Source organism: Thalassophryne amazonica, chromosome 1, assembly GCF_902500255.1.
Source record: "Thalassophryne amazonica chromosome 1, fThaAma1.1, whole genome shotgun sequence".
NCBI classification, from domain to species: Eukaryota; Metazoa; Chordata; class Actinopteri; order Batrachoidiformes; family Batrachoididae; genus Thalassophryne; species Thalassophryne amazonica.
This window is the reverse complement of record NC_047103.1, coordinates 2836001-2862065: the sequence shown is the minus strand read 5'-3', so window position 1 is coordinate 2862065 and position 26065 is coordinate 2836001. Positions and strand designations below refer to the sequence as shown.

General features: G+C 41.6%; 1 protein-coding gene across 1 annotated transcript; it reads left to right on the top strand.

The window, feature by feature from the left end:
- The first annotated feature begins 2929 nt into the window (after positions 1-2929).
- On the top strand, positions 2930-11956 carry LOC117518846. The gene is made up of 4 exons (XM_034180091.1): positions 2930-2963; positions 4882-5028; positions 10925-11171; positions 11287-11956. Exons 1-4 carry the CDS (start codon positions 2930-2932, stop codon positions 11858-11860), a joined length of 1002 nt encoding a protein of 333 aa, XP_034035982.1. The 3' UTR covers positions 11861-11956.
- The last annotated feature ends 14109 nt before the right edge of the window (positions 11957-26065 follow it).

Genomic DNA, 26065 nt, shown 5'->3' with positions numbered 1-26065 from the left:
TTGTGGTTCTGTGTTGATATCTGGGTCAGTGTGGTTCTGTGTTGATATCTGGGTCTTTGTGGTTCTGTGCTGATATCTGGGTCAGTGTGGTTCTGTGCTGATATCTGGGTCGTGTGGTTCTGTGTTGATATCTGGTCTTTGTGGTTCTGTGCTGATATCTGGGTCAGTGTGGTTCTGTGTTGATATCTGGGTCAGTGTGGTTCTGTGTTGATATCTGGGTCAGTGTGGTTCTGTGCTGATATCTGGGTCATTGTGGTTCTGTGTTGATATCTGGGTCAGTGTGGTTCTGTGCTGATATCTGGGTCAGTGTGGTTCTGTGTGATATCTGGGTCTTTGTGGTTCTGTGTTGATATCTGGGTCAGTGTGGTTCTGTGCTGATATCTGGGTCAGTGTGGTTCTGTGCTGATATCTGGGTCAGTGTGGTTCTGTGTTGATATCTGGGTCATTGTGGTTCTGTGCTGATATCTGGGTCAGTGTGGTTCTGTGCTGATATCTGGGTCAGTGTGGTTCTGTGTTGATATCTGGGTATTTGTGGTTCTGTGCTGATATCTGGGTCAGTGTGGTTCTGTGCTGATATCTGGGTCAGTGTGTGATTCTGTGCTGATATCTGGGTCGGTGTGGTTCTGTGTTGATATCTGGGTCGGTGTGGTTTTGTGTTGATATCTGGGTCAGTGTGGTTCTGTGCTGATATCTGGGTCGGTGTGGTTTCTGTGTTGATATCTGGGTCAGTGTGGTTCTGTGTTGATATCTGGGTCAGTGTGGTTCTGTGCTGATATCTGGGTCTTTGTGGTTCTGTGTTGATATCTGGGTCGGTGTGGTTTTGTGTTGATATCTGGTCTTTGTGGTTCTGTGTTGATATCTGGGTCAGTGTGGTTCTGTGTTGATATCTGGGTCGGTGTGGTTCTGTGTTGATATCTGGGTCTTTGTGGTTCTGTGTTGATATCTGGGTCAGTGTGGTTCTGTGTTGATATCTGGGTCGGTGTGGTTCTGTGTTGATATCTGGGTCTTTGTGGTTCTGTGTTGATATCTGGGTCTTTGTGGTTCTGTGTTGATATCTGGGTCGGTGTGGTTTTGTGTTGATATCTGGGTCTTTGTGGTTCTGTGTTGATATCTGGGTCAGTGTGGTTCTGTGTTGATATCTGGGTCGGTGTGGTTCTGTGTTGATATCTGGGTCTTTGTGGTTCTGTGTTGATATCTGGGTCAGTGTGGTTCTGTGTTGATATCTGGGTCTTTGTGGTTCTGTGTTGATATCTGGGTCAGTGTGGTTCTGTGCTGATATCTGGGTCGGTGTGGTTTTGTGTTGATATCTGGGTCGGTGTGGTTCTGTGCTGATATCTGGGTCGGTGTGGTTCTGTGTTGATATCTGGGTCGGTGTGGTTCTGTGTTGATATCTGGGTCTTTGTGGTTCTGTGTTGATATCTGGGTCAGTGTGGTTCTGTGTTGATATCTGGGTCGGTGTGGTTCTGTGTTGATATCTGGGTCTTTGTGGTTCTGTGTTGATATCTGGGTCAGTGTGGTTCTGTGTTGACATCTGGGTCTTTGTGGTTTTGTGTTGATATCTGGGTCAGTGTGGTTCTGTGTTGATATCTGGGTCGGTGTGGTTTTGTGTTGATATCTGGGTCGGTGTGGTTCTGTGCTGATATCTGGGTCGGTGTGGTTCTGTGTTGATATCTGGGTCGGTGTGGTTCTGTGTTGATATCTGGGTCTTTGTGGTTCTGTGTTGATATCTGGGTCGGTGTGGTTCTGTGTTGATATCTGGGTCGGTGTGGTTCTGTGCTGATATCTGGGTCGGTGTGGTTCTGTGTTGATATCTGGGTCTTTGTGGTTCTGTGTTGATATCTGGGTCGGTGTGGTTCTGTGCTGATATCTGGGTCGGTGTGGTTCTGTGTTGATATCTGGGTCTTTGTGGTTTTGTGTTGATATCTGGGTCTTTGTGGTTCTGTGTTGATATCTGGGTCAGTGTGGTTCTGTGTTGATATCTGGGTCAGTGTGGTTTTGTGTTGATATCTGGGTCTTTGTGGTTCTGTGTTGATATCTGGGTCAGTGTGGTTCTGTGTTGATATCTGGGTCGGTGTGGTTTTGTGTTGATATCTGGGTCTTTGTGGTTCTGTGTTGATATCTGGGTCGGTGTGGTTCTGTGTTGATATCTGGGTCTTTGTGGTTCTGTGTTGATATCTGGGTCGGTGTGGTTCTGTGTTGATATCTGGGTCTTTGTGGTTCTGTGTTGATATCTGGGTCAGTGTGGTTCTGTGTTGACATCTGGGTCTTTGTGGTTTTGTGTTGATATCTGGGTCAGTGTGGTTCTGTGTTGATATCTGGGTCGGTGTGGTTCTGTGTTGATATCTGGGTCGGTGTGGTTCTGTGTTGATATCTGGGTCGGTGTGGTTCTGTGCTGATATCTGGGTCGGTGTGGTTCTGTGTTGATATCTGGGTCTTTGTGGTTCTGTGTTGATATCTGGGTCGGTGTGGTTCTGTGTTGATATCTGGGTCTTTGTGGTTCTGTGCTGATATCTGGGTCGGTGTGGTTCTGTGTTGATATCTGGGTCAGTGTGGTTCTGTGTTGATATCTGGGTCAGTGTGGTTCTGCTGTCCTGCTCTTGTTGACTGGTTCTTTGTGGACCCGTGTTTTCATTATTTACTTTCCAAACAAGCTGGACTGATTGTGAAACTAAACGTCCTCCAGTGTTGACACACGTCTCAAAGTCGGACTCGTGGTTCCCATCTGACCAGGAACCAGCAGCTGTTCTCTGCTGTTTTTTTCTCTGTAGCGTCTCTGAACTTTGACCCATTCTGTTGGACTTTTCGCAGACTGCAGCGTTTTGTTGTCAGAGGACCTCAAACGCATTACCGGCAGTGCTGCTGTGAACGCTGCGTTTACTGACGGGACTAAAGCGAGGACTGGAGCGTGTCGGCTGCCGATGCCAACAGGATGTCCTGCTCCTGCTGCAGGGAGCTGCTGAAGGGTAAAACAAACACCCAGGACCACAAATGTTTGGACAAAGTTTCTGCTCTTTTCAGAGCTGAACGTAAAGAATCAAAGTGAAGACGGGTGACATCTTTTTAATAAAACCGTTCTATTGTCCGACGTCATAGCAAAAGCTGCTGTTTGCACAGTATGAGATGAGTGAGGAAACACACAGGTTGCCATGAGCTGTTCTGGTGGCTTTCCTCTCTCATCTCATGTTTTGGTGTCTTTCCACACTCATCTCATGTTTTTGTGGCTTTCCTCACTCATCTCATGTTTTGCGATTTTCCACACTCATCTCATTTTTAGGTGCCTTTCTGCATTCATCTCATGTTTTGGTGGCTCTCCTCACTCATCTCATGGTTTTGTGGCTTCCCACACTCATCTCATGTTTAGGAAGCTTTCCTCACTCAACTCATGTTTTGTGGCTTTCCACACTCATCTTATGTTTAGGTGGCTTTCCGCATTCATCTCATGTTTAGTGGCTTTCCTCACTCATCTTGTGTTTTGGTGCCTTTTCTCATAGCTCATGTTTAGGTGGCTTTCCACACTCAGCTCATGCTTTTGTGGCTTTCCACACTCATCTCATGTTTTGTGACTTTCCACACTCATCTCATGTTTAGGTGGCTTTCCTCACTTATCTTATGTTTTTGTGGCTTTCCACAGTCATCTCATCTTTAGGTGGCTTTCCTCACTCATCTCATGTGTTTGTGTCTTTCCTCACTCATCTCATGTTTTGGTGGCTTTCCACACTCATCTCATGTTCAGGTAGCTTCCCTCACTCATTTCATGTTTAGGTGGCTTCCCTCTCTCATGTAATGTTTACATGGCTTTCAATCAATCAATCAATCAATTTTATTTATATAGCGCCAAATCACAACAAACAGTTGCCCCAAGGTGCTTTATATTGTAAGGCAAGGCCATACAATAATTATGTAAAACCCCAACGGTCAAAACGACCCCCTGTGAGCAAGCACTTGGCTACAGTGGGAAGGAAAAACTCCCTTTTAACAGGAAGAAACCTCCAGCAGAACCAGGCTCAGGGAGGGGCAGTCTTCTGCTGGGACTGGTTGGGGCTGAGGGAGAGAACCAGGAAAAAGACATGCTGTGGAGGGGAGCAGAGATCAATCACTAATGATTAAATGCAGAGTGGTGCATACAGAGCAAAAAGAGAAAGAAACACTCAGTGCATCATGGGAACCCCCCAGCAGTCTACGTCTATAGCAGCATAACTAAGGGATGGTTCAGGGCCACCTGATCCAGCCCTAACTATAAGCTTTAGCAAAAAGGAAAGTTTTAAGCCTAATCTTAAAAGTAGAGAGGGTGTCTGTCTCCCTGATCTGAATTGGGAGCTGGTTCCACAGGAGAGGAGCCTGAAAGCTGAAGGCTCTGCCTCCCATTCTACTCTTACAAACCCTAGGAACTACAAGTAAGCCTGCAGTCTGAGAGCGAAGCGCACTATTGGGGTGATATGGTACTACGAGGTCCCTAAGATAAGATGGGACCTGATTATTCCTCACTCATCATGTTTTTGTGGCTTTCCACACTCATCTTATGTTTTTGGTGGCTTGCCACACCCATCTCACTTTTAGGTGGCTTCCCTCACTCATCTGGAAATGAGTGAGGGAAGCCGCCAAATAACACAGCACACTATTTTAAATTGCTCAAAGTCTGTCTCAATCAGTTTATTGGTCCAGTAGAATGTTTTTTAACTTTGACACAACTTTTTCAGTTTTTTTCCCAAAATATTTTAAGCTTAAAGAACCCTCAATGATAAAATATTTGTTCAGGAGTTTCTGAAGATCTTTTTTTTCAGATTAAAAAAAAAAACAACTAATAAATAAAAATCGCTGGAATGTCGGTCTGAGGGTGAAGTTGGGCCAGGTCAAAGGTCACAGGATGCGTGTCACCTGAAGGGGCGGACTCGCGGGAGGAGCGAGGAGGAGATCGGCTGCTGGAGGAGGAGGAGAGGAGTGAGATGGACGTGTCGGTGCTGAGAGAGGAGTACCGGAGGAGCAGAGAGAGTCAGAGGAGACAAACTCACCTGCTGCTCTTCAGGACAGGTGAGAACGACGGGCTAAAACGCCGTCACGTGACACAAAAACTCATCTTAGTAAAAATACAAAAAAAATGTAAAGAATCGAAAAGTCTAAAAACGCGTCAGTCTGTTTGACGATAAAGTTTTCGGATTAAATCACAAACTTTCGGCTTCACGCAGTTTGCTTTGTTTTTCCAAAGTTCAGGATATGTCAAGTTAGCCGACAGGACCGCACTACTTCCCATTTAACCTTTCAGAATAAAAGCACCACTGCTTAGACGTTTGGTGTAGTTTTTGGCGGAGGCCAGTCGTGTCCGTTTCGGTCAAAGACTCGGCCTGACGTCAGCTGTGTCCGTGGTGGAGACGGCCCAGGCCGCCTCAGTTTCGAATCGGGTCAAAGGACAGCCTCCAAACTCTGGTTCGACGCCAGCCGCTAGGTGGCGCTGCGGACATTTTGGCCTGAAAGGACTGAAGTCGCCAGTTGGAGCACATCCGCTTTTCATCACCTTCGACATGAAATAACAGCGGTAACAGAACTCCAGAATGTTTATTCGACAAAGTTTAACTGAGATACTGCTAGTAAATGTTGTTTTTCTGGTTTATTTCCAGAGGATTTATTTAATTTACGTTGAATATGTGAAATTATTTTGGCTTGATTTCTGTGAGTTTATGGATAATAACATTCATGTAGATTTCAAAATGCTCGTACAAACCATTTCTTTATTATGAACCTCTTGGTAATTTATAGTAAATTTAATTTCCACAAATGGAAATGTAGCAGGAAAAAATACTTTTGAATTCTTTCTGTCATACTTTAATTTATATCTAAACATTGGAAACAAAAACAGAAAAAGGTATAAAAAAAAAAACATCAAAGTTTGCAAACATATTCACTCATTTTTTCACAGAGCAGTTCTTTTTTTTTAAACAAAATTTTACAGAACAGATCTTTTATGTAAAAGCTAAATATTACAAACATGAAGTAGGAATTAAATGAACAATAATAAGACAAATACGTGTTTATATCAAAACACACACACAGAGGAGGTGGAGCAAGACACAGACAAACATTAAACAAAAGAGAGAGTGGGAGGAACCCAGTGGGCGGGGCAGTGAGGTTGATCTCATGACCAATTGTTTTTAGTATGTTGGTGGTCCTGCATCAGGCCTCCAGAGCAGCCTGATTCTAACAGCAGGTGATAATTCCAAATAAACCACATCCAGAAAGGATCAAATCCAAGTCCTGATAGTGTGGGGGGGGCACTGCCAACGTGTTGGAACCAATTTTTTGGCTGCTGTCAGTCCAGCAAAAATCACAGGCTTATTGAGTTTGGACACCTTAAGAGCTGAGAGGTCATTTAGAATCAAAGAACTGTGACAGCCACTGTTTGATGAACCAAGGTCACCCCCCAAATCTGTTTGATGGAGGGCAGTCCCAAAAAATGTGAAGGAACGTTCCTGCACCCCCAGTGAACACAGAGGATGACTTATGATTTTTATATGACAAAGTTTGACAGGAATAAAGTACATCCTATGTAAGAAATTAAAATGAATTTTCTGATGATCAGGGTTAAGACACGCCGCTTTAACACCTGACCACACAAGACCCCACTCAAAGGTCTGGACAGCCTCACCTCCAGACCCCGTCCACCGGAAGGACACGAGTACTCGCAACCAGCAAAAAATGATAAAGTCTGACTCCAAACTCTTGGGTTTACTCTGTTTGATGAATAATTGATGAACTGGATGAATAGAATGAGGCTGATGTCATGGAACACAAACACTCATGTCATGAATAAACTGTACTACGCTGTACTTCTTGTCCTACTAAGTTAAGGGCCCTGTCCCACTGGGAGAGGATTAATTGTGCATGAATTGAGTATACAAATGTTGGGGCGTTTGTTGTTGTCTGCAACAAAAGTGGCCAAAAATGACAGATGTCCCAGTATGAATTCTTCTTCTTCTTTGTCTTCCGGCTGTTCCCGTTAGGGGTCGCCAGGGCAGATCAGTCGTTTCCATCTCACCCTGTCCTCTGTATCTTCCTCTGTCACACCAACCACCTGCATGTCCTCCCTCAGCACATCCATGAACCTCCTCTTTGGTCTCCCTCTTCTCCTCCTGCCTGGTGGCTCCATCCTCAGCATCCATGTCCCAGTATGAATTATGGATATATTAATAATGTACAGTGAATATATGACAAACAGTCACGGTTGTATAACACATGTATTGCGCAAACAGATCAGACACATTGGGATTATCGCGGAGGTATTACAGACGTATTGACAATGCATTGCGCACGTGTTGCACGTGCACGGGATCTGCATTGCGGTCATAAATGAAGCGCACTCGCTCCTTTCGGCATCACTATTCACACCAACAATACAGCCTCTGGAGTATTTGCTGGACTTGGACAAGTTGATTGGAGTAAAGAAGCAGTGAACAGGGCGAGTGGTGACGTCAGCGGATCACATCAGAGCGCAGCTTGTCTCAACGATTATAACAAGAAGTTAAATCTGTTATAAACATAGAAATAAATACTGTAACTAGGCCCAGATCCAGACCGGTTTGGACTGATGCAGTTGCATCGGTCAAATTTTATGCATCGTTTGTCATCGGTTTAAAAAAAACTTGAATAATTCTGAATAGTGCCAAACGTGTCCCCGCGGTGAACACAGCTTTTCGGTGGTTTTCATGTCAACCTATAGTCCGTAAATTATACGGATTTTTCCGAGTTTCAGAGTCATACGGACGTACAAATAAAGTCAGATATTCAGGGTTTGGTCTGCAGCGGCTCTGTAATCAACCATTTCTGCAGCGCGACTTCACTTTGAAGCCGTGAACCATTGAAGCAATGCTTCGATCCACTGGCTCATTGGTTCTTTGATTCGCTGCTCTTCAGAAGCGGTAGGTCCGCTTCTTAACTCCTCTCAAAGCCATTAAAATACCGTGAGTCACTTTTGTCTGGATTAAAGTCACTAACTGGGACTCTTGTCTTGTTGCAGTCGAGAAACGAAACACTCCACATGCTGCGCGGCCGAGACAGTCCGGTCAGAATTACTAACTTCAGAATGAATCACCGCTTTAAATAAAATGACACCTCTTACAAACGTTGTAATACAGACAAGAAACTACAATTGACTAAAACGTTTTTTCCTCCCAAAATGAAACGTGCTGTATTTCTTTACAAATTACATCCTGAAGTGAAGCACAGCAGCTGTAAGAGCTCAGCTCACATATATGGAAAGACATTCATGCCAATAATGTCTGAAAGGAAATGCTTTTGACAAAAACTACAGATTTTGTTTATTCCTATTTATGTCCAGAGATCAAGGATCCACCATGTAGTTTATTATGTCCAAAGTTTAAGGATCCAGTGACCATTTTCATATTTATTTACTTTAAGAATCAATAAAATGTTCAATTTCAATTCAGTTTCAATTTAATCAGCTTATAAAGTGCCAAATCACAACAAAATCTAAATAAACTAAAACAAATACATCACAATTGTACACATATCACAATTGTGATGTATTTGTTTTAGTATATTTAGTCATGGACATGATGCATATTGTTACCTGCTGGACTGTTTCTAATTTTGATTGGTATCAATGGAAAATGTCTTCTGTGAACTGTCTGTACCTCAATATATTATTTTTAAGAATATATGCAGTCATCTTTTTATTGATTTTATCAATTAAAAAAAATCATATATAGATTCAGGTATAATTGAAAGATTTTGGCAATAAATTTGATCCTGTTTAGAGTCAATTTATAGTGTTTTTTTTAGGACATCATATTTATACAAATATGAAGTGTTCACTATGGTCCATGAAGTATAATAAATATATTAAAAGAAGTGTGACAGTGTATGTTGTACACGAATAAAAGATTGAAGATTATTGAATAACAAGACACGTACGATTTTTATTTTATTATTTGGCAAAAATGCATCTGTCAGATTTTCACTCTGGATCCAGCCCTGGTAACAGCTGCAGACAAGAAGGACAAAACACGCAACTGTTTTATCAAGCCTTGACAATGTAAACAAGTCAAATAATTACATTTTTAGACGGCTCAAAACATTTTCTGCAGCTTGTTAGGCACGCGCGAACGGCTCGGGCTGCAGCCTCCTCTGTGATTCAGGAAGCGATTAGACCCGTTTTCAACGGCGAATTTGCAGAAAACTTGATTAATCCGCCACGAAATAATTATTTTATATATGCAGTGTCCAGCACATTTATGTTGTTGGATGGTGTTTTTGGGGATCCATAACTACATCTGTACGTTTCCACAGCTGGACTGGCACTGACTGGCAGGTATGTCTATGTCTGCCATGGTACTTTGGGTTTACGTGGAGTGTTTGTTGTGCATTTGCAAATTATCCACAAATCAGATGCAAAGCAGACGTAATAAAAACGCTTTATTTGTGGCCACTCTGTATGCAGTCGCTAAATCTTATTTTAGTTTGTGATGTGGACATGATAGACATGCTATACATCTGTTTTACAGACTGTCCCAGTCCACTGCCAAGCCGCAATACCCCGTCAGTTGCAGATATCAGTGGATAATGGTGGCTATACAGCGCATAGATTATGTGTTGAATATGTAAGGCAGATGTCATCCGCAGCCAAAATTTTGTGCAGCTCAAAAATCTTGGCAACGGAAAAACGTGCCTCTGCGGATAATTGCAGACATGTGTGGTTGTCAGCCGACTCATACAAGCATGTTTCACACATATTGCGGATGTTTAGTAAATATGAACCAATTCTGTGCGCAATCCATACGCAAATCATCCTAAACGCCAGTGGGACCGCGCCTTAAATACTGCACGGGTGACATTAGAAGTTTGATGTCTTCTGTGGGGAACATTAAAATTTTGTCTGAGTGTGTGATTTGAACATTTTATTTGTTTCATAAATTAATGCTAATGTTTCACAGATTTCTCTTTTATGAATTTAAATCAGTAAATGCATTTGTGCGGGTAAGCGGCTCATCTCGTGTGTCGCTGTCACAGCTTGACTCATTGAGCTCAAACAGTCGTGGTGTTAAATACAATGACAGAATACAAAGACCTTTATTTGACTTTGTTTTTTTGAAGCGTAGCGTTTTGCTTGATGGTCAGTTTCGGTCCTGTGTGGCGGAGGCGTAGCACTGCCACATGCTGATGTAGCAGTGAGATGACCACTCAGCTTTCAGTTTCAGTGTATTGCCATTTGCAGTAGAAAAACCACACTGGAATTAAAAAAATTGCGAGCAGATCTCAGTGCACATCAAACACACTAACACAAACCATTCATTCAACATGTACAGCATGATTAAAACCCCCAAGCCACATAAAAATCTCAAAAGAAGGTATTCAAAGGTATTCACTTCTTGTCAACGTACGCTCTTTGTCTGGATCCATATGAGCTGGAAAAATAAATGTTGATTCTGACCGTAAAATAAAATTATAATTAAAAACAAATGATCTGTGAGTAAAATGCAGAAACCACAAATAATTGGGTATTGTGAGGTAATGCTTAAAGATTCAGAGATTGAAAAAAAAAATTATAATGTGTGCAGAAAAGTTTCACAGTGGTTTGCACACAGGCCACACACCTTTCTAGAGTTCCATCAGGAAGGGTTCCCAGTGTAAAACAGTGTAAATCTCAGAACGTGGATTGAAACTGCAAAGGAGGCCAGGGGTTAAAAGGTTGGACCACTAAGAGTCTGGTTCTGTAGATCGCCCCCTTCTGGCAGCAAGGTGTCTGTGCATGTGGCAACAGGCGAGCGCGGAGTGTCGTCTTGAACCTGTCTACAAGCGTCTGAGTGAAACTGTCACGACATCAAGGGAGGTTTGGCCACACCCATCATCTTCAGGGTCGCCCTGCGTGTCAGTCCAGTGTGAAGTTAGTCAGTTTGTCTTCCTGTTGTCTCAACAGTCTCAGAGGACCTGTCCGAGGCCATCACCATCGTTCCAGTACCACAGGCTTTGGGGTCATCACGGGAACCAGATGGAAGCTCAGTGGCTGCCAGTCCATCCGATGTGACCTTTGAGCCTGAGCCAATGACCTGTGACCCTTGGCACATTCATCTGGGCCTCCACCGACGCTCACACCGCGGCGTCACGGTGCAACTTCCTGCTGTGTCCCCCGAGGTGATGGACACCAGAGGCTGCAGTCCCTCCAGGTCTGACGGCTGGCTGTATGCAGTAGTCTGCCCCTTTAGATGGCGGGAACATGGTTTATCTGTCAATGGTTCCAGAATGTTGGTCTGACGGTTTTCTGACATGTCTTCTGTTCAGGTCTTGTAGCTCCACCGACAGCAAACTTTTGGTGGATTCTCCGATCAAGTCACCTGGCACTTCCGGAAACGCATCACCCTGCGGCGCTAAAGAAGACAAACACTTCCAAGGAGCCGTAGACCGGTCCAGCAGACATGCAGACTGCAGTTCCACTGAGAGACCCAGACCCGATTCCATCTGCGCTACATCTGATCAACCTGAGCATGAGGCAGTCCAGGGTTCTGTCCCCAGATCACTCAGTGTCTCTTCCAGCTCCTCAAAGAGAAGTTCAGGAAGCAGCTCAAGCGAGTCCTCAGCCACAGCCCACCTGATGGACTCCGCCCCTGTCGCCTCCATTACTGGCTCCACCGGCAACCTAAACTCTGACTTAGACCAGAAGCCCGTCCTGCACAGTGATGGAACTCCAGCATGCCACCGGTCCAGAAAGTTCCAGGGTCCTGCATCCAGAGTAACCAGGCAGTTGAGCGTCGGCGGCATTGGTTCCTCTGCCAGCGACTTCTTCCCGTTCCCTCACAGGAAGTCACCAAGGATCTCTGAGGCCGCGAAGAGACTCGGGATGTACTCTTCGTTCTGATGAAACCTCACGGTTAACCTCTGATCACTTAGAACTTACCAGGTTCTGGCCTGGTGATGTCACAGAAGCCAGGTGACTCAACACCAGAAGATGAGGAAAAAACAAAACAAAAAACGAATAAAAAGAGAGAAAAAAAAAATTCAGCTTCAGAAAGATCCAGGTTAGGACAACGACCTTTAAACTGGTTTTCTTTCAGACCAGGTGGGATGAAGTAGTTTAGATTGGCTTTGGTTAACCTCTGGTTAGCTGGAACTCCAGTCTGATGAGTTTAAGGTCATGTGGTTTAGTTTGGTTTAAGTGATGTCAGGTTTGGTTGATCTGCTATCTGGTTAAATGTTGGATATTTTCACTGCAGGTTTAGTTGAGTTGAACTAGGATTGGATTTGATTTGGATAAACTACAATTAGTTTTTAACTAGTATTTGGTTTGGATTAACCGGTTTTGGGTTATATGTGTCTAAAACAAGGTTTAGCCAAGGTTGGGTTTGGATGAATCTGGTTTGGTTTAACAGAGTCTGGTTAACTTGGAGTTTTGTTGAGTTAGACTGTTAGCTTCACTTCAGCACTGTTAGAGATGTTAAAGTCAAATCAGGATTTATTTCTTTCATTGTTCTACAAACTATATATATATATATATATATATATATATATATATATATATATATATAAAATATAAAATTGGGATTTCTTTTGCCCCCTGTTGGTCGATCAAAGAACAGTGTTGAGGATTTGGTTTCTGTTCACTTAATATTTAACACTTTTAAAATGTTTTCTCAGTAAATTCTCCTGCTCCTAATAAATATTCACTTCACAATAAAAGCTGACATTTTGTTTGTTTTTAGTTGTATTGATATGTTTAGTTTGAAACACATTTACTCAGATATTAAAACTGACCTTTTTTTTTTTTCTTTTTTTTTTAAATTTGGGGAATCTTTAAAAGTCAGAACAGCTGAAGCTCCTCAAGAAATAAAATTATTTTAATAAGTCTTTTATTTTTGTAGGATTTTACTTTAAGAACCAAAGTGCGCTTGGTTTCATTGCGGAAGGTTCCCGGTTCAAACCCCACCCCTGCCACATGTTTCCATGTAATAGGGGTTGTGTCAGGAGGGGCATCCGGTGTGAAACTTGTGCCAAATCAACATGCAGATCCACCTTGGATCTGCTGTGATGACCCCGAGTGCAAACGAGGGAGCAGCCGAAGGGTCTCAGTAGAAATGTGTGAAAATCATGATTTATGTGTTTCAGGGTTTTCGGAGCTGTTAGTGAACGTGTCACGTCATTGCGGAAGAAAACCTGTTCTCTGCTGAGTCTCTTCGGCTTTTATAAGTACATCAGACAGTTTGTGGTCCATCTCGTCTCTTCCCAAAAGTCTTTTTGCCCCGATTTGTATTTATTTCAAAACTGCAGCAATGTCAACGTCAGTTGCGGAGTGGGTCTGCCAATACAGCAGAAAAGACGGACAAGACATTGATGACATTACCTCGTACGGCGCCACTGGATTACGAGCTGAACAAGATGGGGGCCAAACTAATGTGAGTAAGAGAGACGACACCGGAGCGAAAGCGATGCCCGAAGGCCAAATGAGTACAAAACAAGAGTGTGTGGCATGCATGAAAGCTGTTAGACCAAGAGACGAAGGCATAGAATGTGAAATTTGCCTCCACTGGTATCACAAGAAATGCGGCAAAGTCTCAGATGCCCTGTACGATGTCCTGAGTGACAAGACCAATGTCTGTCATTGGTACTGTCACAGCTGTGAAGTTGGTGCTCATGAGCTGCACACAGGCTTTGCTAGATTAAAAGCGGAGGTCTCTGTTCTAGTGAAGGAGATTCAGGCTATGAGAGAACTGGGGGAAAACACCAAGCTGAAAGTCGATAAGATCGAAACCCTGTGTGAAGACATTTGCCAAAGGGAATCGAACATGGATACCCTGCTCACGCAACGAGTAGAACCAGAGCAAGATAAGGATGTACAACAAGATACTACAGACCAGGGCGGGTGAAGCCCAGGCCCTTGGACCCAAGTCAAGACGAGGGCTAAGGCTAAGCCAACGCCATTCCAGCAAATCGTTAGAGACAATGATCAATCAATCAATCAATTTTTTTATATAGCGCCAAATCACAACAAACAGTTGCCCCAAGGCGCTTTATATTGTAAGGCAAGGCCATACAATAATTATGTAAAACCCCAACGGTCAAAACGACCCCCTGTGAGCAAGCACTTGGCTACAGTGGGAAGGAAAAACTCCCTTTTAACAGGAAGAAACCTCCAGCAGAACCAGGCTCAGGGAGGGGCAGTCTTCTGCTGGGACTGGTTGGGGCTGAGGGAGAGAACCAGGAAAAAGACATGCTGTGGAGGGGAGCAGAGATCGATCACTAATGATTAAATGCAGAGGGGTGCATACAGAGCAAAAAGAGAAAGAAACACTCAGTGCATCATGGGAACCCCCCAGCAGTCTAAGTCTATAGCAGCATAACTAAGGGAGGGTTCAGGGTCACCTGATCCAGCCCTAACTATAAGCTTTAGCAAAAAGGAAAGTTTTAAGCCTAATCTTAAAAGTAGAGAGGGTGTCTGTCTCCCTGATCTGAATTGGGAGCTGGTTCCACAGGAGAGGAGCCTGAAAGCTGAAGGCTCTGCCTCCTATTCTACTCTTACAAACCCTAGGAACTACAAGTAAGCCTGCAGTCTGAGAGCGAAGCGCTCTATTGGGGTGATATGGTACTACGAGGTCCCTAAGATAAGATGGGACCTGATTATTCAAAACCTTATAAGTAAGAAGAAGAATTTTAAATTCTATTCTAGAATTAACAGGAAGCCAATGAAGAGAGGTCAATATGGGTGAGATATGCTCTCTCCTTCTAGTCCCCGTCAGTACTCTAGCTGCAGCATTTTGAATTAACTGAAGGCTTTTTAGGGAACTTTTAGGACAACCTGATAATAATGAATTACAATAGTCCAGCCTAGAGGAAATAAATGCATGAATTAGTTTTTCAGCATCACTCTGAGACAAGACCTTTCTGATTTTAGAGATATTGCGTAAATGCAAAAAAGCAGTCCTATATATTTGTTTAATATGCGCTTTGAATGACATATCCTGATCAAAAATGACTCCAAGATTTCTCACAGTATTACTAGAGGTCAGGGTAATGCCATCCAGAGTAAGGATCTGGTTAGACACCATGTTTCTAAGATTTGTGGGGCCAAGTACAATAACTTCAGTTTTATCTGAGTTTAAAAGCAGGAAATTAGAGGTCATCCATGTCTTTATGTCTGTAAGACAATCCTGCAGTTTATCTAATTGGTGTGTGTCCTCTGGCTTCATGGATAGATAAAGCTGGGTATCATCTGCGTAACAATGAAAATGTAAGCAATACCGTCTAATAATACTGCCTAAGGGAAGCATGTATAAAGTGAATAAAATTGGTCCTAGCACAGAACCTTGTGGAACTCCATAATTAACTTTAGTCTGTGAAGAAGATTCCCCATTTACATGAACAAATTGTAATCTATTAGACAAATATGATTCAAACCACTGCAGCGCAGTGCCTTTAATACCTATGGCATGCTCTAATCTCTGTAATAAAATTTTATGGTCAACAGTATCAAAAGCAGCACTGAGGTCTAACAGAACAAGCACAGAGATGAGTCCACTGTCTGAGGCCATAAGAAGATAATTTGTAACCTTCACTAATGCTGTTTCTGTACTATGATGAATTCTAAAACCTGACTGAAACTCTTCAAATAGACCATTCCTCTGCAGATGATCAGTTAGCTGTTTTACAACTACCCTTTCAAGAATTTTTGAGAGAAAAGGAAGGTTGGAGATTGGCCTATAATTAGCTAAGATAGCTGGGTCAAGTGATGGCTTTTTAAGTAATGGTTTAATTACTGCCACCTTAAAAGCCTGTGGTACATAGCCAACTAACAAAGATAGATTGATCATATTTAAGATCGAAGCATTAAATAATGGTAGGGCTTCCTTGAGCAGCCTGGTAGGAATGGGGTCTAATAAACATGTTGATGGTTTGGATGAAGTAACTAATGAAAATAACTCAGACAGAACAATCGGAGAGAAAGAGTCTAACCAAATACCGGCATCACTGAAAGCAGCCAAAGATAACGATACGTCTTTGGGATGGTTATGAGTAATTTTTTCTGTAATAGTTAAAATTTTGTTAGCAAAGAAAGTCATGAAGTCATTACTAGTTAAAGTTAATGGAATACTCAGCTCAATAGAGCTCTGACTCTTTGTCAGCCTGGCTACAGTGCTGAAAAGAAACCTGGGGTTGTTCTTATTTTCTTCAATTAGTGATGAGTAGAAAGATGTCCTAGCTTTACGGAGGGCTTTTTTTTATAGAGCAACAGACTCTTTTTCCAGGCTAAGTGAAGATCTTCTAAATTAGTGAGACGCCATTTCCTCTCCAACTTACGGGTTATCTGCTTTAAGCTACGAGTTTGTGAGTTATACCACGGAGTCAGGCACTTCTGATTTAAAGCTCTCTTTTTTTGAGGAGCTACAGCATCCAAAGTTGTCTTCAATGAGGATGTAAAACTAATGACGAGATACTCTATCTCACGTACAGAGTTTAGGTAGCTACTCTGCACTGTGTTGGTATATGGCATTAGAGAACATAAAGAAGGAATCATATCCTTAAACCTAGTTACAGCGCTTTCTGAAAGACTTCTAGTGTAATGAAACTTATTCCCCACTGCTGGGTAGTCCATCAGAGTAAATGTTATTAAGAAATGATCAGACAGAAGGGAGTTTTCAGGGAATACTGTTAAGTCTTCAATTTCCATACCATAAGTCAGAACAAGATCTAAGATATGATTAAAGTGGTGGGTGGACTCATTTACTTTTTGAGCAAAGCCAATAGAGTCTAATAATAGATTAAATGCAGTGTTGAGGCTGTCATTCTCAGCATCTGTGTGGATGTTAAAATCGCCCACTATAATTATCTTATCTGAGCTAAGCACTAAGTCAGACAAAAGGTCTGAAAATTCACAGAGAAACTCACAGTAACGACCAGGTGGACGATAGATAATAACAAATAAAACTGGTTTTTGGGACTTCCAATTTGGATGGACAAGACTAAGAGTCAAGCTTTCAAATGAATTAAAGCTCTGTCTGGGTTTTTGATTAATTAATAAGCTGGAGTGGAAGATTGCTGCTAATCCTCCGCCCCGGCCCGTGCTACGAGCATTCTGACAGTTAGTGTGACTCGGGGGTGTTGACTCATTTAAACTAACATATTCATCCTGCTGTAACCAGGTTTCTGTAAGGCAGAATAAATCAATATGTTGATCAATTATTATATCATTTACCAACAGGGACTTAGAAGAGAGAGACCTAATGTTTAATAGACCACATTTAACTGTTTTAGTCTGTGGTGCAGTTGAAGGTGCTATATTATTTTTTCTTTTTGAATTTTTTTGCTTAAATAGATTTTTGCTGGTTATTGGTAGTCTGGGAGCAGGCACCGTCTCTACGGGGATGGGGTAATGAGGGGATGGCAGGGGGAGAGAAGCTGCAGAGAGGTGTGTAAGACTACAACTCTGCTTCCTGGTCCCAACCCTGGATAGTCACGGTTTGGAGGATTTAAGAAAATTGGCCAGATTTCTAGAAATGAGAGCTGCTCCATCCAAAGTGGGATGGATGCCGTCTCTCCTAACAAGACCAGGTTTTCCCCAGAAGCTTTGCCAATTATCTATGAAGCCCACCTCATTTTTTGGACACCACTCAGACAGCCAGCAATTCAAGGAGAACATGCGGCTAAACATGTCACTCCCGGTCCGATTGGGGAGGGGCCCAGAGAAAACAACAGAGTCCGACATTGTTTTTGCAAAGTTACACACCGATTTAATGTTAATTTTAGTGACCTCCGATTGGCGTAACCGGGTGTCATTACTGCCGATGTGAATTACAATCTTACCAAATTTACGCTTAGCCTTAGCCAGCAGTTTCAAATTTCCTTCAATGTCGCCTGCTCTGGCCCCCGGAAGACAATTGACTATGGTTGCTGGTGTCGCTAACTTCACATTTCACAAAACAGAGTCGCCAATAACCAGAGTTTGATCCTCGGCGGGTGTGTCGTCGAGTGGGGAAAAACGGTTAGAGATGTGAACGGGTTGGCGGTGTACACGGGGCTTCTGTTTAGGGCTACGCTTCCTCCTCACAGTCACCCAGTCAGCCTGCTTTCCCGGCTGCTTGGGATCTGCCAGGGTGGTAACTAACGGCGGCTAAGCTACCTTGGTCCGGACCGACTACAGGGGCCTGGCTAGCTGTAGAATTTTCCACGGTGCGGAGCCGAGTCTCCAATTCGCCCAGCCTGGGCGATGCAGCAGAAAAAGGAGGAGGAAGAAATCAACTGTAGGGAGCACAACTTGGTTATCCTTATCCACAACATACCCGAAAGTAGAGCACAGGAAGGACAAGTGCGGAAGGAAGAGGACAGGAAGTTCTTCCAAGAGGTGTGTGAACTGATAGAAATTGTGGTGCCAGTGAAGGACATCCACCAAATCGTGAGATGAAAGGAGGACCCCTCGGCCAGAGCACAACCGGTAAAAGTGGTTTTGGAGAAGAAAGAGGAACGCTTCAGGATCCTGGGGAAGCTCTTCAAACTCAAGAATGTGGAAGAAAAATATAAAAGAATTAGTGTAACTGGGGATCTAACCAAGGAGGAAAGGGAACATGTGCGTGAGTTGGCCCAAGAGGCAAAAAACCGGATACTTTCCGAGGAAACAGGCGAAAGGATCCACAAACTGGTCGGAACGGCGCCCAACCTGATAATCAGGAGGGTGAGGAGAAGGAATACGACAAACTAAATTCAAATATGAACTATAAGAAGTACGGGAGTCATGGGAGGAGATTAAATTGTTTATGCCTCAATGCACAGAGTATCATGAATAAGCGAGATGAACTGCAAACATCAACTGAATTAAGAAAACCGGACATTATAGGTATAACAGAATCAAGGGCACACCACGATATTGCAGATGCAGAGATCACTCTGGAAGGATATGTACTATATAGACAAGATCGATTAGACACAAAGAAAGGACGCGGTGGAGGAGTCTTTCTCTACGTCAAGGACGATATGCCCTCCTGCCACGTTGAAGAATATGACAAGTTCAGTTTCTCTAACAATGTATGGTGTGACATAATAGAACCTAAAGGTAGTAAACTATGGATTGGGGTTGTATATAGATCGCCCAACTCTGACACTCTGAATAATGAAAAATTAATCGCTATGTTGACGGAGGCTGCAGGAAAAGATTTAATCGTGATGGGGGATTTCAATTACCTGAACGTCAGCTGGAAAGATCTTTACGCCGACAAGGAAGGGAGTCAAATCCTACAACCCCTGGCAAAAATTATGGAATCACCGGCCTCGGAGGATGTTCATTCAGTTGTTTAATTTTGTAGAAAAAAGCAGATCACAGACATGACACAAAACTAAAGTCATTTCAAATGGCAACTTTCTGGCTTTAAGAAACACTATAAGAAGTAAAGAAAAAAATTGTGGCAGTCAGTAACGGTTACTTTTTTAGACCAAGCAGAGGGAAAAAAGTATGGACTCACTCAATTCTGAGGAATAAATTATGAAATCACCCTGTAAATTTTCATCCCCAAAACTAACACCTGCATCAGATCAGATCTGCTCGTTAGTCGGCATCTAAACAGGAGTGATCACACCTTGGAGAGCTGTTGCACCAAGTGGACTGACATGAATCATGGCTCCATCACGAGAAATGTCAATTGAAACAAAGGAGAGGATTATCAAACTCTTAAAAGAGGGTAAATCATCACGCAATGTTGCAAAAGATGTTGGTTGTTCACAGTCAGCTGTGTCTAAACTCTGGACCAAATACAAACATGGGAAGGTTGTTAAAGGCAAACATACTGGTAGACCAAGGAAGACATCAAAGCGTCAAGACAGAAAACTTAAAGCAATATGTCTCAAAAATCGAAAATGCACAACAAAACAAATGAGGAATGAATGGGAGGAAACTGGAGTCAACGTCTGTGACCGAACTGTAAGAAACCGCCTAAAGGAAATGGGATTTACATACAGAAAAGCTAAACGAAAGCCATCATTAACACCTAAACAGAAAAAACAAGGTTACAATGGGCTAAGGAAAAGCAATCGTGGACTGTGGATGACTGGATGAAAGTCATATTCAGTGATGAATCTTGAATCTGCATTGGGCAAGGTGATGATGCTGGAACTTTTGTTTGGTGCCGTTCCAATGAGATTTATAAAGATGACTGCCTGAAGAGAACATGTAAATTTCCACAGTCATTGATGATATGGGGCTGCATGTCAGGTAAAGGCACTGGGGAGATGGCTGTCATTACATCATCAATAAATGCACAAGTTTACGTTGATATTTTGGACACTTTTCTTATCCCATCAATTGAAAGGATGTTTGGGGATGATGAAATCATTTTTCAAGATGATAATGCATCTTGCCATAGAGCAAAAACTGTGAAAACATTCCTTGCAAAAAAACACATAGGGTCAATGTCATGGCCTGCAAATAGTCCGGATCTTAATCCAATTGAAAATCTTTGGTGGAAGTTGAAGAAAATGGTCCATGACAAGGCTCCAACCTGCAAAGCTGATCTGGCAACAGCAATCAGAGAAAGTTGGAGCCAGATTGATGAAGAGTACTGTTTGTCACTCATTAAGTCCATGACTCAGAGACTGCAAGCTGTTATAAAAGCCAGAGGTGGTGCAACAAAATACTAGTGATGTGTTGGAGCGTTCTTTTGTTTTTCATGATTCCATCATTTTTTCCTCAGAATTGAGTGATTCCATATTTTTTCCCTCTGTTTGGTCTAAAAAAGTAACCGTTACTGACTGCCACAATTTTTTTTTCCTGATTTCTTATATTGTTTCTTAAAGCCAGAAAGTTGCCATTTGAAACTGTAAAAAGTATAATAGAAATTGTTATTGAACCATTTACTTATATTTGTAATCTGTCTCTGTCAACTGGGATTTTTCCAGATGAAATGAAAATTGCTAAGGTAGTCCCATTATATAAAAATGGAGACTAACATAATTTTTCTAATTACAGGCCAGTATCATTGCTTCCACAGTTTTCTAAAATTATGGAAAAAGTTTTTGTGACAAGATTGGATAAATTTATTGAGAAACATCATATTTTAAATAATGCTCAGTATGGATTTAGAACAAAACATTCAACAGCTATGGCAATTATGTAACTAATAGAGAAAATATCAACAACAATAGATAATAAGGATTATTTTGTAAGTATTTTTATTGACCTGAAAAAGGCTTTTGATGTTATAGACCACTCAAGATTGCTTCACAAGTTACAACAATATGGAATAAGAGGTGTTGCACATCAGTGGGTAAAAAGCTACTTAGAAAATAGAAAACAGTTTGTTTAGATAAATAATACCAAATCAGAATTGTGTAACATTATTTATGGAGTACCACAAGGATCGGTACTTGGACCCAAACTGTTTATTTTGTATATCAGTGATTTTGTGAATGTATCCAATGTGCTTGGCAGCATTTTATTTGCTGATGATACAACACTGTTTTACTCTGGATCAGATATACAGGAAGTAGCACAAGTGATAAATACAGAGTTGGAAAAAGTTAAACATTGGTTTGATATAAACAGATTGTCACTAAATATTAATAAGACAAATTTTATATTGTTTATTGATAGTGAAAAAAAATAATGTGTCATTACAAATAGATGGAATGGATATACAAAGGGTAAAAGAAACGAAATTTTTAGGAGTCATGATTGATGAAGATCTTACATGGAAGTCACACATAAATTACATAAAAGGAAAAATAGCAAAAGCCATTGCTGTTTTGCATAAAGTAAAATATTCATTAAATAGTTATGGTTTATTAACATTGTACAATTCATTGATTGTCCCATATTTAACTTATTGTGTAGAAATCTGGGGATTAACATATACAACCTATATACAACCTTTATTTATTTTGCAGAAAAGAGCTTTAAAAGTGATTAGTAACAGTGGTTTTAGAGATCCATCTAATCCATTGTTTATTAAGTATAGGGTACTTAAATTTCATGATTTAGTCAATTTGAAAATATTACAAACAATGTACCAAGTTAATAAAAATACTTTACCAACAAACATTCAAAATATGTTTGAAAAAAGAGTAAGTAGTTATAAACTGAAAGGAATAGAAGTCTTTAAAAAACCTAGATTTAGAACCAAAGTAAAGGAAAGGAGTATTGCAGTAAATGGTGTCAAATTATGGAATAATCTTAATAAATTAAAGAATTAAGGTCGCTTAAATTATTTAAAAAACATATTAAATTAGATGTATTAAGTAAGTATGAAACTATGAAATAAGTCAGTGGGCTGCAAGAAAGTCAAAAAAAAAAAAAGGTAATCTGTTAATAATGTTTGGAGTGTCTTAAGTGTAAAATGTAACCTGTCAGAGATGTAATCTATTAATTAATAGTCATAATTATGAAATGGGTCAGTGGTATGTGACAAGTTAAAGAAATGCAATCTGTTAAATAATGTTGACTATGATGCTGGATATTGAAAGATTGTACTGTTAAAAGGGGCAGAAATCATAAGACTTCCTTCTGCTCCTTTTCATTCTGGTGTTGTGGTGCTTTGTTTCTGCTTTTCTTTTAAATGAATGAAATAAATATTAAAGAAAGAAAGAAAGAGAAAGAAAGAAATGACTTTAGTTTTGTGTCATGTCTGTGATCTGCTTTTTTTCTACAATTTTAAACAACCGAATGAACATCAATCAATCAATCAATCAATTTTTTTATATAGCGCCAAATCACAACAAACAGTTGCCCCAAGGCGCTTTATATTGTAAGGCAAGGCCATACAATAATTATGTAAAACCCCAACGGTCAAAACAACCCCCTGTGAGCAAGCACTTGGCGACAGTGGGAAGGAAAAACTCCCTTTTAACAGGAAGAAACCTCCAGCAGAACCAGGCTCAGGGAGGGGCAGTCTTCTGCTGGGACTGGTTGGGGCTGAGGGAGAGAACCAGGAAAAAGACATGCTGTGGAGGGGAGCAGAGATCGATCACTAATGATTAAATGCAGAGTGGTGCATACAGAGCAAAAAGAGAAAGAAACAGTGCATCATGGGAACCCCCCAGCAGTCTACGTCTATAGCAGCATAACTAAGGGATGGTTCAGGGTCACCTGATCCAGCCCTAACTATAAGCTTTAGCAAAAAGGAAAGTTTTAAGCCTAATCTTAAAAGTAGAGAGGGTGTCTGTCTCCCTGATCTGAATTGGGAGCTGGTTCCACAGGAGAGGAGCCTGAAAGCTGAAGGCTCTGCCTCCCATTCTACTCTTACAAACCCTAGGAACTACAAGTAAGCCTGCAGTCTGAGAGCGAAGCGCTCTATTGGGGTGATATGGTACTACGAGGTCCCTAAGATAAGATGGGACCTGATTATTCAAAACCTTATAAGGAAGAAGAAGAATTTTAAATTCTATTCTAGAATTAACAGGAAGCCAATGAAGAGAGGCCAATATGGGTGAGATATGCTCTCTCCTTCTAGTCCCCGTCAGTACTCTAGCTGCAGCATTTTGAATTAACTGAAGGCTTTTTAGGGAACTTTTAGGACAACCTGATAATAATGAATTACAATAGTCCAGCCTAGAGGAAATAAATGCATGAATTAGTTTTTCAGCATCACTCTGAGACAAGACCTTTCTGATTTTAGAGATATTGCGTAAATGCAAAAAAGCAGTCCTACATATTTGTTTAATATGCGCTTTGAATGACATATCTTGATCAAAAATGACTCCAAGATTTCTCACAGTATTACTAGAGGTCAGGGTAATGCCATCCACAGTAAGGATCTGGTTAGACACCATGTTTCTAAGGTTTGTGGGGCCAAGTACAATAACTTCAGTTTTATCTGAGTTTAAAAGCAGGAAATTAGAGGTCATCCATGTCTTTATGTCTGTAAGACAATTCCTCCGAGGCCGGTGATTCCATAATTATTGCCAGGGGTTGTTTAACACAGCATGTAGAAATACCAACTAGAGGCGATAACATTCTCGACTTAATCTTCTCAAGTGAACCTGACCAAATCGAGAACACAGAACGAGCGGGTAAGCTAGGTGACAGCGACCATGATATATCGTGCACTATCAACACAAAAATGCAACGGGAAGATAGCATAATGCAGGTTCCGGATTACAGGAATTCTAACTTTAAGGGACTTAAAAAAAGACCTACAAGAGGCAGACTGGACAACCCTAAGCTCGCTCCCACTAGAGCAGGTCTGGGAGAGTTTTAAAGGAACAGTTGATGAAGCTGTTAGACGAAACATCAAATTTAAAAAAAGGACCGGGAGGAAGAAACCCTTATGGAAGAATAGAAGTGCTATTAGAATATTAAGGAAGAAATTAAAACTCTGGAAAAGATACCGGAAAACTAGGGAATATGAAAGTTACATGGAATACTGTAAAAAGAAAGCTATTAAGGCAGCCGAAAAGAACTTTGAAACCAAACTTGCAGACAATATAAAAAAAGACCCCAAGTTGTTTTACGCATACGTGCGGGAGAAATAAAAAACGTAGTAGTCGGACCACTCAAGAAGGAAAATGGTGAAACTGTCACATCCAAAGAAGAGGCCGCCACACTACTCAATAGCTACTTCTCATCCGTATTTACTAAGGAGGACACATGCAACATACCCAAGCCAAAAACCGTCTACAAGGGCCCACCTACGGGACGATTGACATCCATAATAATAGTAGAGGAGGAAGTGAGGAAAAAATTAAGTACTCTAAAGGAGAACAAGGCACCAGGTCCAGACTTACTCTACCCTAAAATGCTAATGGAGTGTGTGGATATACTGGCAACCCCTCTGAGTATTATCTACCAGAGGAGCTTAGCTGAAGGAATAGTTCCCTCAGACTGGAGGAGTGCAAATGTGACGCGTATATACAAAAAGGGCTCAAAGGCACTACCCTTGAACTACAGACCAGTAAGCTTAACAAGTACTGTCTGTAAGATATTAGAGTGTATTATTAAGGAGAGGATAATTAACCACCTCAACACCCACTCTTTAATAAGGGATTCCCAGCATGGCTTCATCAAAGGTAGATCCTGCCTTACCAATCTCCTTGTCTTCCTGGAAGAAATAACTGAAGCACTTGATAAAGGCATGCCAGTGGATACTATTTATCTTTATTTTGCCAAAGCGTTTGATAAGGTCCCACATATTTGCCTCAAGGCAAAAGTTGAAGCACATGGGATAAGCGAACAGGTTTCAAAATGGATAGAAAAGTGGCTATCAAATAGGACCCAGAGAGTAGTATTATATGGGAAGAAATCAGCCAATACACCGGTCCTAAGTGGAGTACCCCAGGGCTCGGTCCTGGGACTGACACTCTTCATTATATATGTCAACGATATTGATGAGAATAGATCATCTCACATAATCAAATTCGCTGCTGACACTAAAATTTATTTGGAAGTCCCTAGCCCATATCATAGGCAACAAGGTGGACGGGCGTTAAGAGCCAGAAGGTTTACTAGCCCGACTACGGTGAGGGTTGTCCTCGCGGTACAGGTGAATACAGGTGAATACAGAGGTTCATGTGTGAAAACAGAGTACAGGAGCTGCAGACACGAGACTTGGTGAAAACAATGAAAGTTTCCAAAATATTTTTCACTGTCCAGTTACACAGTCGATATGAAACGCTGCAACACGGCGTCGTCGTCGTCGTACGTAAGCAAATGTGGACCTGCGGATACTGTGAATAAAAACAACAAAAAGAACCATATTCAATCATTTATCTTAAATAACATTAAACATTGTGTCAAACAGAAAGAACCGAACCAACTGTTCCCTTTATTTCAGAGATACCGGATTAGAAACCCTAGTCATCCGATTAGGCCGTGGCGCGGAAAACGAGAGCTGTTGTTATTGTCCACACTAGCTTAACTCATGACAAGCTAACAGTGGACGCTCTCGTTATGGCCGAACAACTTTCCACAGTTTCTGTATATTGTGTTAATACGCGCCCACGGCCTACGTGCTTGATGAATTCCTGCGCAAAAAGTAGTTCCCAGATAATTGTTATATATTCCTGTGAAAGAGAACTGAAGTTTTAAGAGTGGCCATAATAAATATTTAAGAAACTTGAAAGTGTATGAGCATTATAAACATTGACACGATGGAGTTTG